Source organism: Chrysoperla carnea, chromosome 2 (genome assembly GCF_905475395.1).
Source record: "Chrysoperla carnea chromosome 2, inChrCarn1.1, whole genome shotgun sequence".
NCBI classification, from domain to species: domain Eukaryota; kingdom Metazoa; phylum Arthropoda; class Insecta; order Neuroptera; family Chrysopidae; genus Chrysoperla; species Chrysoperla carnea.
Window position 1 is genome coordinate 27,940,284 of NC_058338.1, and position 13,581 is coordinate 27,953,864.

Consider the following 13,581-nt stretch of genomic DNA (forward strand, 5'->3'; position numbering starts at 1 on the left):
GAAGTTATCATCGAGTCTAATAATGACTAAAAAAAAACTAATAAAATTCACAAACATCTTGTCTTGTCTCGTTTACTAAATAGGGTGGGGAAGAGAAATGTGTGATTTTGAAAACACTGTAAAAAGAAATATCACCAGTTTCCCACATTTTCTTTTTTTTTACAATCGTAAACTACATACAAAATTATTAAAGAAAGTTAAGTTCTGAAGAAAATGAATTGTGTTTTTAAGCAAATGTTATTGTGTTTCAGTCAATATTGCTAATTAAATAAATAATACTATAGCTTGACCCGTACAGAATTCCGCAGTACGTGGCTAAAACTGGCTAAAGAAATAATATTATCAATAGTAATTTACTTTCTTTTTTATTTAGAAGCAATTTTATTACAGATATGATATACAAATTACTTAATAAACAAAATTAAATCTAGCCTGTTTTTTTCTAAGCGGTACATTTTTAGACCGTGGGTCTACTTTTTACATTAGCTTTAAAATGAGGAATAAATCATGGTGCACTCTGAAAGCGTCTTATCAAGGCAATATTAAAGCCCTGAAAGTGCCAACCCGAAAGAAGTGGTTCAAATTTAATCGATCTTGCTGAGAAAATGCCGAGACATGAATAACTGCAAGGCTCACCTCCAAAAGATCTTAGAAGTAGATCATCCTATAGGAGTTAAAGCTAATAAGGAATTGGGATAAATTTCTTTTGAAAGCATTTTCATAATCACACACTTCTCTTGACCCACCCTGTTCATTCAACGTCGCGTTGTACATTTGTTAGTAGTATTATGTTATATATTGTATTTCCTAAGTTTATAGTACCAGTCAAATTAATATAAAGAAGAAGTTTAAGAACTCTTACAGAAACATAAAATTCAATTTTACGACTTTTTGGCCTTGGTTGTTTTTATTTTTGTTGCAAAGAAATATGTTTTGATGTTGAAAACCTTGAGAAACAATCTCAACAGAAAATATCGTATCTATTTACTATCAATGAAAAGATTTAAGTTTACTGGTAGCCAAGTGTGTGAGAACAAGAGATATTATAATTGTTGTTACTATCGATTTACCGTGTCATTCACTTTATGTTGACTGTGTTTCCTAGTGCAATTATGTAAAAATTTATATTGGATATGGAAGACGAATGGTTTGTGCTTTATTTCTTAATATTTAATTTTAATGTTTCCATTAATTTAATTAAATATTTTCGATTCATTTGACGAAAAAGTATTGCCGGGTGGGGTGATAAAAATTCACTCGAAGCACTCGATATTTGCAATAAAGATGCGTTTCCGATTGTCTGCCAAATGCTTCGTGAACGCTTTTAAATGTTCTTTTACTCGAAAAAAGAATATCATGTTTTTATTAACTTTATGACTTAACATGGTGAACAAAAGTTTCAACACCTCCCATGGATAATTACTGCGCACAGGCTTGTTGATTCAATACGTAGTTATATTTTTTGAAAAGCTTAAAGAATTCGAAAGTGATTATCAATGAATTATAAATAAATCCGACCTAAATACCAATAATTAGGTATGTACGTTTATTAAAACAATAAGTACCTTGTTTGTTTCATTTAGTTACATACAAAAGTTTTATTTATAGTTCACAATACAAAAATTTTTTATTTTCCATGTCATAATAATTATAAATATCATTCCTATAAAATGGATCTTTTTAATAACTTTATATTAGTATTTTATGATAATTTAAATATAAAAACTTCGTAAGCAGAAAAATTTCCAATTCTAAGACCATCTTTTCCTGTCTTATTGGCATGGAGGTTATTGTCCTTTCAAGCTTTTGAGCATATTAAATATTAGCAGTTATCCACCCGCATCGCTGGTTAATTTCTACAAAACCATCACGTTATAGCCTTCACTTCCCTTGTACTCGCTTATCTCCCTTTTTGCTTACCATTTGGGCTTGTTGATAATGTAGCTGATACTGTAGCCTTCTATAGGTGAAATAAAATTAACCGGTTAAGTAGCGAATTCAAAAATAACAGATTTTCATAGAAACTTTCTTCGCTTTTTTCATCACCTCAGGATTTATATTTAGCAAGTGAAAACAAGCAATTGACTGAGTTAATTGTTCAAGTACCACGTATAGATAGTGCTGACGACGCAAATATTTGTTTTTTTACGTCACGTAAGTAAAGATATCCACTCTAAGATAGCCACACACATAACTGATATTCCTGTATAGATAATACATACTATAAAATTTGCACCTAATTTGCGCCCTCGCGGATAAACAGTGATGTTTACGAAAAAATATTTCAAACAAAAGTTGTTTATTTCTTTGTGAGGGCCATTTTTTACATTTAAACTTTTGATCTTTCTCTAACGATTTACAAGATGTTTCCTACGGACCTGGAACCCAATTGACCTAAAATTTTAGCTTAATATCTCTTTTCGTTTTGAGTTATCGTGTCGATAGACAGACCGAAAATGAACTAATTAGATGATTGATTAAATGAACACGTGTACTAAAATTTTGTTGGTAGCATGAATATTTTTAAGCGTTACAAACTTGGGACTAAACTTAGTATACCTGGATAAATTTCATATATGCATGGTATAAAAATTGCGAAATGAGTAGGTTACTATTTCAATTAAGTCAGGTGTATAGTTTTATAGATCTCGCGATGAGTCATCAGTCAATGACCAAGTCTATACTTTTGGAAGAAATATGACGAAAAGAGAGAAACAAATATGAATCCAATTGTTTCACATAAATAATAATTAATATTAAAAAAATTAATTAGTAATTTTGAGTCATTTTAGTCACCTGAATTTTATTTTTATATGCATTAAAGCAGAGAGTTAATTAGTTTATAATTTACAGCTGTACTGTTTATAATGTCCAATGCAATGTAGGATTATTAATTCATTTAATAAATTATCGGCTATTTTCATTAAAATTGTAATTTAATAATAAAAAAATCAAAAATATAAAAATCTCGTGTCATTTTAGTCACCTGAATTTTATTTGTTATGCATTAAAGCAGAGAGTTAATTAGTTTATAATTTACACCTGTACTGTTTATAAAGAAATTGTAATTTAATATTAAAAAATATAATATACCTTGTATAAAAATTTCGTGTCTTTGTGTTTAAGGAGGGTCCCTCACCAGTAATAGAAAAAATAAATTAGTAGAAAATGATCCAAATTTTTAGTATGTTGTAGCTAACGATACATATTATTAAATCAAAAAAAAATTTGGGTATCTTATCGATCAATTAAGAGAGTAATTAATTAATTAAAAATACACTAAATAACATAGCCAACATAATCATCCTCATATCATGCTATGTTATTTAGTGTATTTTTAATTAATTAATTACTCTCTTAATTGATCGATAAGATACCCAAATTTTTTTTTTATTTAATAATATGTATCGTTAACTACAACATACTAAAAATTTGGATCATTTTCTATTAATTTATTTTTTTCTATTACTGGTGAGGGAACTTCCTTAAACTCCTTCAAAACGGCTTCAACGATTTTAATGAAATTTTTTTTATACAATGTTAGAAAGGTTTTCTTAACTTTTTTATCGAGTATTTTTGTTTATTCCACCCGTATTCTCCTTACAGCGACAATCAATTCACAAAAACACTCTCGATTATTTGGAGTTTGGCGTTTCTCCTTATTTGGTATGATTTCCACACTGGCGCAAGGTTTGTAAAAGCTTTTGTGGCCTTCCTTATCCTACAGGTGACATATTCATGAGTTCCACCTGTCATCGTTGACACTATGCTACCAAAGTATTGATATTGATCTACTTGCGCCTTATCTTCATTGTTCATTGTTAACTGTAGGTAGTTTTACTTACCTCAATTGGGTCACAAATACCAAATATATCCTATCCAGGCGTAGGGGTAGAAAAAGAGGCAGCTACCTAAGCAACTTGCCTTGTGAAAATTGGACCACTGAAAAAATAATCCATACGGCATACGATCGAAGCCTGTGGAATAGCATGAATTAGTCAACGTTTGGTGCAACCAAACATGACACTATCATCATCACCATCCAGAGCAGCTACATATCGATCGCAAAATTTTTCATCGATGCAAAGTTTTGTAATTGCTTTTCGCTTTTAATAACACGCACGTAGTAAGGAATTTTGTAAACAGATATACTCGAGAGATTTCACACTTAACTTTATATTTATTGCGGAATTCGGGATAGAACGCGGCACCCCAAGAACCTTTGTTACAGTTTAGATCGCACATTTCTCATCCAAACGAGATTATTGGTGCAATCAGGGCATTGAACATATTTAGAATTAGCTTAAACAGAAAATCGCCGTACTTGTAGACAAATCTTCTGATACTCATTAGGGCTCACTTACTCTTCATAATTATAGCATCTCATGCCATTATGCCATTTGCCATTATAGCTTAGGACAACTCCAAGTTACGGATAATGTTTGACATTTTCTAGGACTACTCCCTTATATCTCCAAGTTTCCTTAGGTGATACTTCAGGCGCCTCTTTGTGCAGTACTATTCCATTCGTGTCAGCATTCTTTGCATACCCCTGACAGTTCTTGCCATCAAAACGACATCATGAATATTAAAACGAATCTTTACTTCCCTTCCATTCATACATGGAGAGGCATTATCCACACTGCTAATACATCCGTACAAATCATTTATATAAAGAAAAGCAGACAGCAAGGCGGGCAAGTGGCAACCTTGTTTTGACCCGCGAAATGTGTTGAAAGTTGGTGTGACTCTACTATTGCTCATCAGAACACAGCAGTCAGCGCCCATTGTAGTTTGCGCCATTGTAGTTTGCGCCACAAGAGATTTCGACCTACACTGTCAAATGCCTTTTCGAAGTCTATGAAACAAAGGTAGATTTTTCCGTGCTTTATCGTTGGTCATGCAAATGTGACTCAGAGAAGTCCCTCAGACTTCTGTAACTAACTAACGATAATGACAGTGACAACTTAACCAGTGTCAACCAAAAATACGAGTAAGACAGAGAGACCATATTTTTGTTCTACCTATCTCATCACTATTAGAGAAACTGGGATAGGTAGAAGATTCGTATACCCGTCTCGCTTCCTCCTCTATGAGCAATGCTGACTTGGATAAAGAGACCACACAATAAAGTTTATGGCACACAATAAATTTATAAAAATGATGACTTCGACTTAAAATAACTCGTCCATGCCTGGTGTAGGGGGAATCGCACCTGAGCGATCGAGAATTGTAATTAGTTCCATTTGTACAATCATAGATTTCACATTTATCACGTGTTTAGGAGTTACCAAAGCATTATATACGATACAATAGGCCGTATTTTAAAGTGCATACCTACCTACTGCACCTACCTATGTTTGTAGGCCTGCAGTTTGTTCGTAGGACACGGTTATGTTTAATGTACATAGATAATGATGATGATGAGTTAGTATATCTAACATAACAGTTAGTTGCCAAACATGTTCTGTATTTTATGCTATGCCTGTATTATATTATAAAGAACAGTTTAGCTTTAGTTTTGTATAGAGTTCTGTGTTCTGTTTGGTAGTATGAACCAATAATACTTGTAAAATGTATTTGTATGGTAACTCCGCCTTAATGGTAATATATACAATATGATTGGTTCATTTCATAATATTATTTTTATAATCATTTTCAAATTGTAGAATAGTACTAAATATATATCCCACCTCTATTTAATTACAAAATACATAATGCATATATTTATTATTTTATTAGATAATTATTTATTATAACATGCATTGTATATGGTATAACATGTATTGTATTCACCTAGCCATGGCCGAGTTATTTTAAGTCGAAGTCACCATTGTTATAATTTTATTGTGTGTCTTAAACTCTATTGTGTGTTTCTTTATCCCAGTCCGCCATTGCTCATAGAGGAGGAAGCGAGACAGGTATACGAATCTTCTACCTATCTCAGTTTCTCTAATAGTAATGAGATAGGGAGAAAAAAAATGTTGCCTCTTTGTCTTACTCGTATTTTAGATTGTCACTGGTTAGGTTGTCACAATCTTACTCGTATTTTAAGTGAGGAGTCCGAGGGAGTCACATTCACCCATGCCTACCCTAGTGGATTTGTACAAAATTTAAAAGTAGATTCTTTTCGTTTTGGTTACAACCATATCTTTACTTCAATACATTGCGAGAATAAAATTAACGCCGTTACACCAACTATTAGATTGTGAATTCATTCTGATAGGCAATACATAGTCATTGTAGAACCAGAAGCGTAGATAGTAGTCCTGAAGGTGCTCTTTTGTTGATAGTAGTTCTGAAGGTGTCGTCACTCTTGCCACTCCTGTTGCCACTCTTCAACGCCTTCATTATGAAAACGATCGATTATATTAACATAAGTTGGAATATATATTATTCTTAAATCATAGAATGGATAATCTGAAAAATTAAAGCGAAAAAAAAGGACATTTAATTTATTTTCATTTGAAATTTTAATTACATTTAACGATTAATTTCTTCTTGTTGGGATATGATTAGGAAATTTTGATTAAATTAAATTATTGATGGAAAATAAAATAGTAGGTAAGTACCTACTTAGTTGCAGTATCTAACAAATCAATATCATAATATCAATAAATAATACACTATATAATTGGTAACACTTGCGCAAAGCAGGAGTGACGGAGTTGGTCCCGTCCTAGGCAGGATATCTAGAGGACCCGGGTTCGAGTTATAGTTTCTGTTTAATTTTTTTCGTTTCTTTCCATTTATTGAAGTGTACAATCGCACTCTCATATGTTAAGTGGTATAATGTGTTAATATAACAAAAGTTATTAAAAGTATCATATATGAGAGACTTTGATTTATAAAGTACACTAAAAATTTTGAAATGTAAAAAGTTTTGTTTCATAATAAAAATATGATTATTTATTTTATTATCTTTGTCTTTGCACTCTTATACTCTTTTGCTCGACTCTTGCTCTTATATGCACTAGTCGTGATCTTTAAATACGCAAGATTATGCCTGACTATTTATTATTCTTATACATTGACTTGGTTTTTTTGCATCATTAGTCCTGGTCTTGTACACTTGATTGGGTATAAAAAAAAGTAATTTACGATTCCCCATTCAATCAGGTTGTTTATTTTAAGATATTTATGGTATTTCTTTTTATTTGCAGACAATAAACGTGAAGAAGTGGTGTTGGACTATTGTTCGCGGCTATTAGATAAATTGAAATATCCATGGGAAGTAATGCCATTATTATATGCAATTTTAAATGTTTGTGATTGGGATCTGGATGAATCTCTTAGAAGGATTAATGAAGGTATTATTCTTTTATTTTTATTAATACTTTATTTATATTTTAAAATTGGTATAATATTTAGACTTAAGTATCGTTATTATCGTTATCGTTATTCATATTTATCGTTAATTTACTTAGGTATAATTTTAATTGTAACCAAATATAGTTTTTTATAAAATATAGTTCAATAATTTTTTGTAATTCACATTATGTCAGTATTTCAGTTCCTTGAATTATAAATAGACAACCACAAAGGATTTGAAATTTTTTGCATTTTGAAATGTAAAAGAAAATTTACATTGAATAAAAAATTTTAAGTGCAAGAAATTTTTCTGTTTAAAAAACTGTCTTTTTAAAAAACTACATTTTTAAAATTATTGTATGTAATACGTTAAGCCTTACGTGTCTTATTGAAGGCTATAGTTTATAACTACTTATATCCTTCACTTTCTTTTTGAGTTCGTTTTGCCTCATTTTTTCGATGGATACCTACATTGTCTCAGGATATAAACTATAAATAACTACAGTAAACACTGAGGCTTAATGTTTCTAAATATTATGAAAAAATATTTGTTACTAAATATTGTGTTAAATAAACGTGCAACTATAAGGTAGAAACATGTAATACGTGTCCCATTTGTTATTTTTGCGTAATATATAAATCAATCAATCACGCTATCTATAGTCAAAGAACTGTTTAAAACTTCTACGGGACATAGTTTTCGAAAAATTCAAATTTTGTATATTATTGATAATATTGAAAAGTATTTTTAATATACATTTCCTACGTTATTTTGCACTGAACAGGAAGTCACGTTTGCCAAAGAGTATACTTTATCAATATATCCATCCAACCACGACACACAAAGGAGTAGAATCATTGCTCGGCATACAGCTGCCTCTATCTTTTGAGATATATACTTTACCTTCCTAAAACATGATTTTCAGGCGGCGGCGGACCCGGTTTAGGTCTGTGTATATCTATCGATAAATCCTTTTGCAAATAAGCAGATATATCCGATCATTTTTGATATACCTATATCAGAGTTTTAAATTAGAAACAAATTCTCTTTAAAAGCAGTTGTATTGTTTTTGAAGTAAAACTATGGTAAAATCCACTTTTCGGCTTAGGTACTATTAAATCTCAAAGTTTTAGCAATTTTGATCGTTTAAAACGCGAGATAATTAATGCCTAAGTTCCCAATTTTGACAATTATTTACGTCAAAATTAATATCTCGAAAGCAAAACGACGTGGTGCTATTTTTTTAAAACATTCCTTATACATTTTTTTTTCAATTCTGTCGATAGAATTTTTTAATATCGTAAAAAGCAGTTGGAAGGGCAGTGAGTTTTACAAACTGACCCTCGAGAAATCGCATACATCGCAGCTGATTATCTCGCGATCTAAGCCACCAAAAATTCTGAAACTTCAAGATCTCACAGCTAATATTATTCTGTGAAAAAAATAAGCCAAATCCGTCGAAGTGCTTTCATGCTGGAAATACCTTAAGATCGAGACATTATAGAGACGTCGATAATAATTTATTCTTAATACCTACAATTATTTAGCACAATATTTATTTTGGAAACTGTTATATCAAAAAACTTTAGTCTTAATCAAGTTTTTTATAGGAACAGAATTAAGATTTTTAGGCTCGTAAATTGTGCATGTAATTTATGTATAAACCGTCTCCGAATTTTATCTAAACAATATCTAAACTAAACTAAAAATTTATTTCACAGGGAAATTAATAGTGACTGAATATTCACACAATCTGGGAATAAACATGTTTGATGGAAAGGAGCTTCGCAATTCAACGCGAAAGTGCGGATGATCTTAATTTTCAAATTTTAATAATTTATTAATATCGTAATTATTTTCTGAAATTTTGTTTTAATTTAAAATAAAATAAATTTCAATTTAGTTTTCATACATTTATTAAATATAATTACTGAAAAATGAAAAATTCAACTTATGCTCTGTTGATTTTTTTCATTTCAAATTTAATTTTTATGAATATTTCAAAGAGTAAAATGAAGATTAAACAAATATTCTACAGTAATTTTTTAATTGAAAATTCATCCTATGAAGAAAAATGAAATTTATTTGAAATGAAGAATGAAAAAATGCAACGAATATTTCATTTTTTAAACTTGTTACATTTATTGTTATACATTATTTTAATATTTGAAGATTAATTTAGGATTTTTAGTGTGTGTGTATGTTTAGAGTAGCGGGTTCGATCCCCGCCGTCGCAACAAAATTAATTTAATTAATAATTGTGATGGGCTGATGTAGTGCATAGTATATGCATGAAGGAGGTGTACTCAGCCTCTGAAATTGAGGAGCTGATAAATGAAATTATCAGAGGAAAGGTGGTAAAACACATATATGGTATCACAATGGGCTCTATAGCCTAAGTGTGTCCTTCATGGACAGCCAATATAACCTAACCTAACCTAGTGCGTGTTTAGGTGCGTAAATGCTTCGAATAGTAGCAAAACGACAAAACTGTACCTATAAATAATTAACAGGAGTTTTATACCAAATGGCCTAGAGATCATTGAGCAGAATTCAATCCGGTTCGAAATTATACAAGGATAAAAATTAAATGTCTACGAAATTATTATCTAAGCTTGAATACTTATGATATTTTTTTAGTGATTGCGTGGAAACTCGTAAATGGCAAAAGAAATTGTATTTGACCTGTTAACTGTTGACATACCTACTAATTTTTGCTTTCTATCCACATTGCGTTCTAGGGCAGGCACGCAAACTCAACCAGTCACCACCAGTCAAGGCCATACATGTCAAAATTTGTTGGCTTCTTTTTTTGCAAGACTGGTGGGACAGCCTACGTATTAACACCTACGCTTTCTCTAAATATCCTTAAATTTCTGCGATACGCAGTGTAGTGTTACTTTTATAACAGTTAAACTAAATATCATAAGCTATAACCATGCTGTATTTCAGTCGTAATCGCCGTTTTTCCATTCATATTTTCCCGGTGCTCATTATTCGCTGTTATTCTGTATCTTCTAATTTTCTGGACAAATTTCTAGGTACCTACATGGTATAATAAGTTGATTAGTCTTCTGCTCTATAAATATATAATCCACCATTATTAAAATTACCAGATCGTATTATAGAGTAAATAAAATCTGAATTACAATGCTAGTTACCAAGTGGAATTTCATCGCCTTCAAAGCAGTCCACATATATGATGTAAAGAACTTCTGACACTTTTTTTTAGTTTTTGATACGCCATGAGAGTATATTTTAATTTTTCTATTTTAAAACGTTTCTCGGAGGAATTTTTTGTTTGTTTGAGCTTAATTTAAATAAATTTGATTGTCTACTTGTCGACCGGAAAATCTTTGGGTCGATTTTTAACCCTTTTCCGGTTATTCAATTTACCTGAAACTTTGCAAGCAGACTCATAGCGCCGTAGTTTTTAAAGGTTTGTTTTTTCTAGTCTCCATTTCCAATCTGTTGGCTTTAATTCCACATTAAAATCGACAGGTGAAGATTTTAGTTCGTTTTCGTGCTCTTTCTTTCGATAAAAACATCAATTTTTATTTAACAGTAGTCCATATTTGTCTCTTTATCTCAAATTTTGAAAATCACACTTTTTATGGACATGAATTCTGCACTTAAAGTTATTCACGAATATTTTAAGAACAAAATCATTCCGATCCGTCAATATCTCACAAAATCGGTGCAGAAGATTATTTTCATCTAAAATGATACATCTATAAGTACATTTAATGATTTTTGGACTACCTATGTTGGAAAAGTTATTATGGCATAACTAAATAAAACTAATATGAATTTATTTCATTAAGTTCATTGTCTCTGATGGAAGTAATAATTACGAATAAAGTAACTCAGAGAAGGAACTATTCTCGCAATTCAAATTTGGTTTACATAATGTGCCCCAAAAACTTCCTTGGAACATGTTCTTTCTTTTATCTTTAATTGCGTTCAAACTGTTTACCAGAAAATCCACAAATTTCGTTAATAAAACCTCAGAATAATGAAATAATGAATGTGCTATTCCCCGTTCGAATGTACTGTAACATGTCCCTCTAAAATGTCAGAAAATTACCCTTAATAATATTTGGTGGAACAAAATCTTTTCTGACTCCATTTCGAAAAAAATTTTCTTCGTTTAATATCTTCTTGAGAATGTAGGCTTACCCCCCAGAACATGAAATCATGTAGGAGTACTGCTATAAAGTTATCAAACATCAAAATTTGCCATATTTATTTTTATCTTCAAATATTGAAATAATGTATAAAACAAAATGTAAAATTTTTAAAAATTGATAAGAAGTTTTATTTATCGCAGGTGTGACCACAAGAAGCAAGAAATTGAAGATACGAAAATACGAAGATTATGAAACAATGAAAAAATTATGTAAATAAATAATTTAGTGTGAATCAAGGACTTTTTTAAAATTTATTTACAAATTTGTAAAATTCACAGCTATTTATTTATTTTTAAAATTTCACTTTTAAATATTTATGAGTTTTTTTTTTATTGAGTATTATTAATATTATTAAGAATTAAAAAAACTCTCATCAAAAGTTACCTTTTATCTCAAGAAATGAAAATATTTATAATGAATTATTTTGAACGATTTTGAAAAAATATTGGTAAGTTGTTTTAACTATTCTAAGCGATTATTACTTTTTGTTTTTGTTTACTTTTAATCATGCATACGATATTTATTTACATCATAGTCTCTCGATTATAATTGATGTTTTTAATATGATACATACAGGCGTAAACTAAATACATACAGGCGTAAATTGACAAATATCTTGTCTAGTAATCTTAATTAAAGAGAATTGAAAAAAATGCACTCGAACCAGGACTCGAACCCGGACTTCTTAGATTCATGTCAAGCATCCTACCAATTAGGCTATTCGAGTTCTAGACACAAAGTGCAATTTTTTCAATTCATTGAATTTTTTTACTTTGTTTATCCACTTATTTATTATTATTAATTTTTGTTTTTGTTTACTTTTAATCATGCATACGATATTTATTTTTTTTCAATTCTCTTTAATTATTCTAAGCGACTTTATTATTAACTTTTTTTATAATACGCGTGTTTTATAGAAATTAAGTTACAATGAAATATTCAAATTTTAGTTATTCTGTCCTATTCCAACTAAGCATTCCGTTCATGGGAACCGAATTTTCACTTCTTTTACTTCGCTTGGCTTCTTAAATGCTAAAAACACTGTGAAAAAGTTAAATGCCTAAAATATTATTAAAAAAATTAAATTTAAAAAAACTTACTTAAAAATTAAAATTAAAATTTTATTCTTCTATAAAAAAAAGCACTTGAAAAAGAAAGTAAGATATTAATCTTTGCGCCTATATTCGGGCTCGAAAGGTCATCTTTTTATGTCGTTGATTATTCTAAACCTACTTGTGCTTTGACATTCTTTATGATTCCTTCAGAAAAAGCACACTTTGTGCATGTATTCGGGCGACTCGAAAGGTCTTCTTTTTACGTCGTTGATTATTATGTACTTGTGCTTTGACATTCCTTATGATCCCTTCGGAAAAAGCACACTTATATGAATGCTGTCTTACGGACGTATACGATTAAGCCTGCCACAAATTTTGTAAAGAAAATAGGGAACAAAATTTTTTCTTTCAAAACAAAGTCTTTCAAATGACAGAAATTCAGTATTACATTTCAAGACGCTCAATTAATGTTGGAAAATATTAAAATCTTTCAATATCAAAACTTCAATTATCAAAATATTAGAAACTTTTTATCCATCAGACTAATATTTGCGGAACAACTGTCGTGCAGATACAGTTAAGGCTTTGAAGAACATGACTAAGTGCAGCTCAAATTCAGAACATTAAAATGTACTGAAAATTGGGTTGTTAGAATGAGTTAGGTACTACATATCGGACCCAGTCAATTATTGGAATGATAGACTATTACATTTTTCTCGAAAAATTTACTCGTGAAATTATAGTAATATAATCTTTATAAAATATTTGTTCCAATTTGTATTTAATATACATTTTCAAAATGAACTAAAAGTTGTCTCAACCTATACATTTTATTTCCATGTGTATTATTTTCTACAATAATTTATATATACAGAATGTTCGATTTACATCTAGGTATATAAATATCACCAGTATGTCAGAATACATGCGTTAAGCATTGCATCTAAGTGAGAGGTATTATATACATGTGTTTAAGCTTCGATATGCGTTGAGATAGTTGTAAGACGCTTTGAACGTGGGAGTT

At 30.2% G+C, this 13,581-nt stretch overlaps 1 protein-coding gene across 3 annotated transcripts in view; it reads left to right on the forward strand.

Annotated features, from left to right (window-relative positions):
• The window catches only part of LOC123291865 (protein doublesex), a 121,980-nt gene that overhangs the window by 83,509 nt on the left and 24,890 nt on the right, over positions 1 to 13,581 (forward strand). For all 3 annotated transcript variants that reach the window (XM_044872297.1, XM_044872295.1, XM_044872296.1), the window contains exon 4: positions 7,164 to 7,310. In XM_044872297.1, the coding sequence (XP_044728232.1) occupies positions 7,164 to 7,310 (147 nt within the window). The remainder of the gene's footprint in view (positions 1 to 7,163; positions 7,311 to 13,581) is intronic.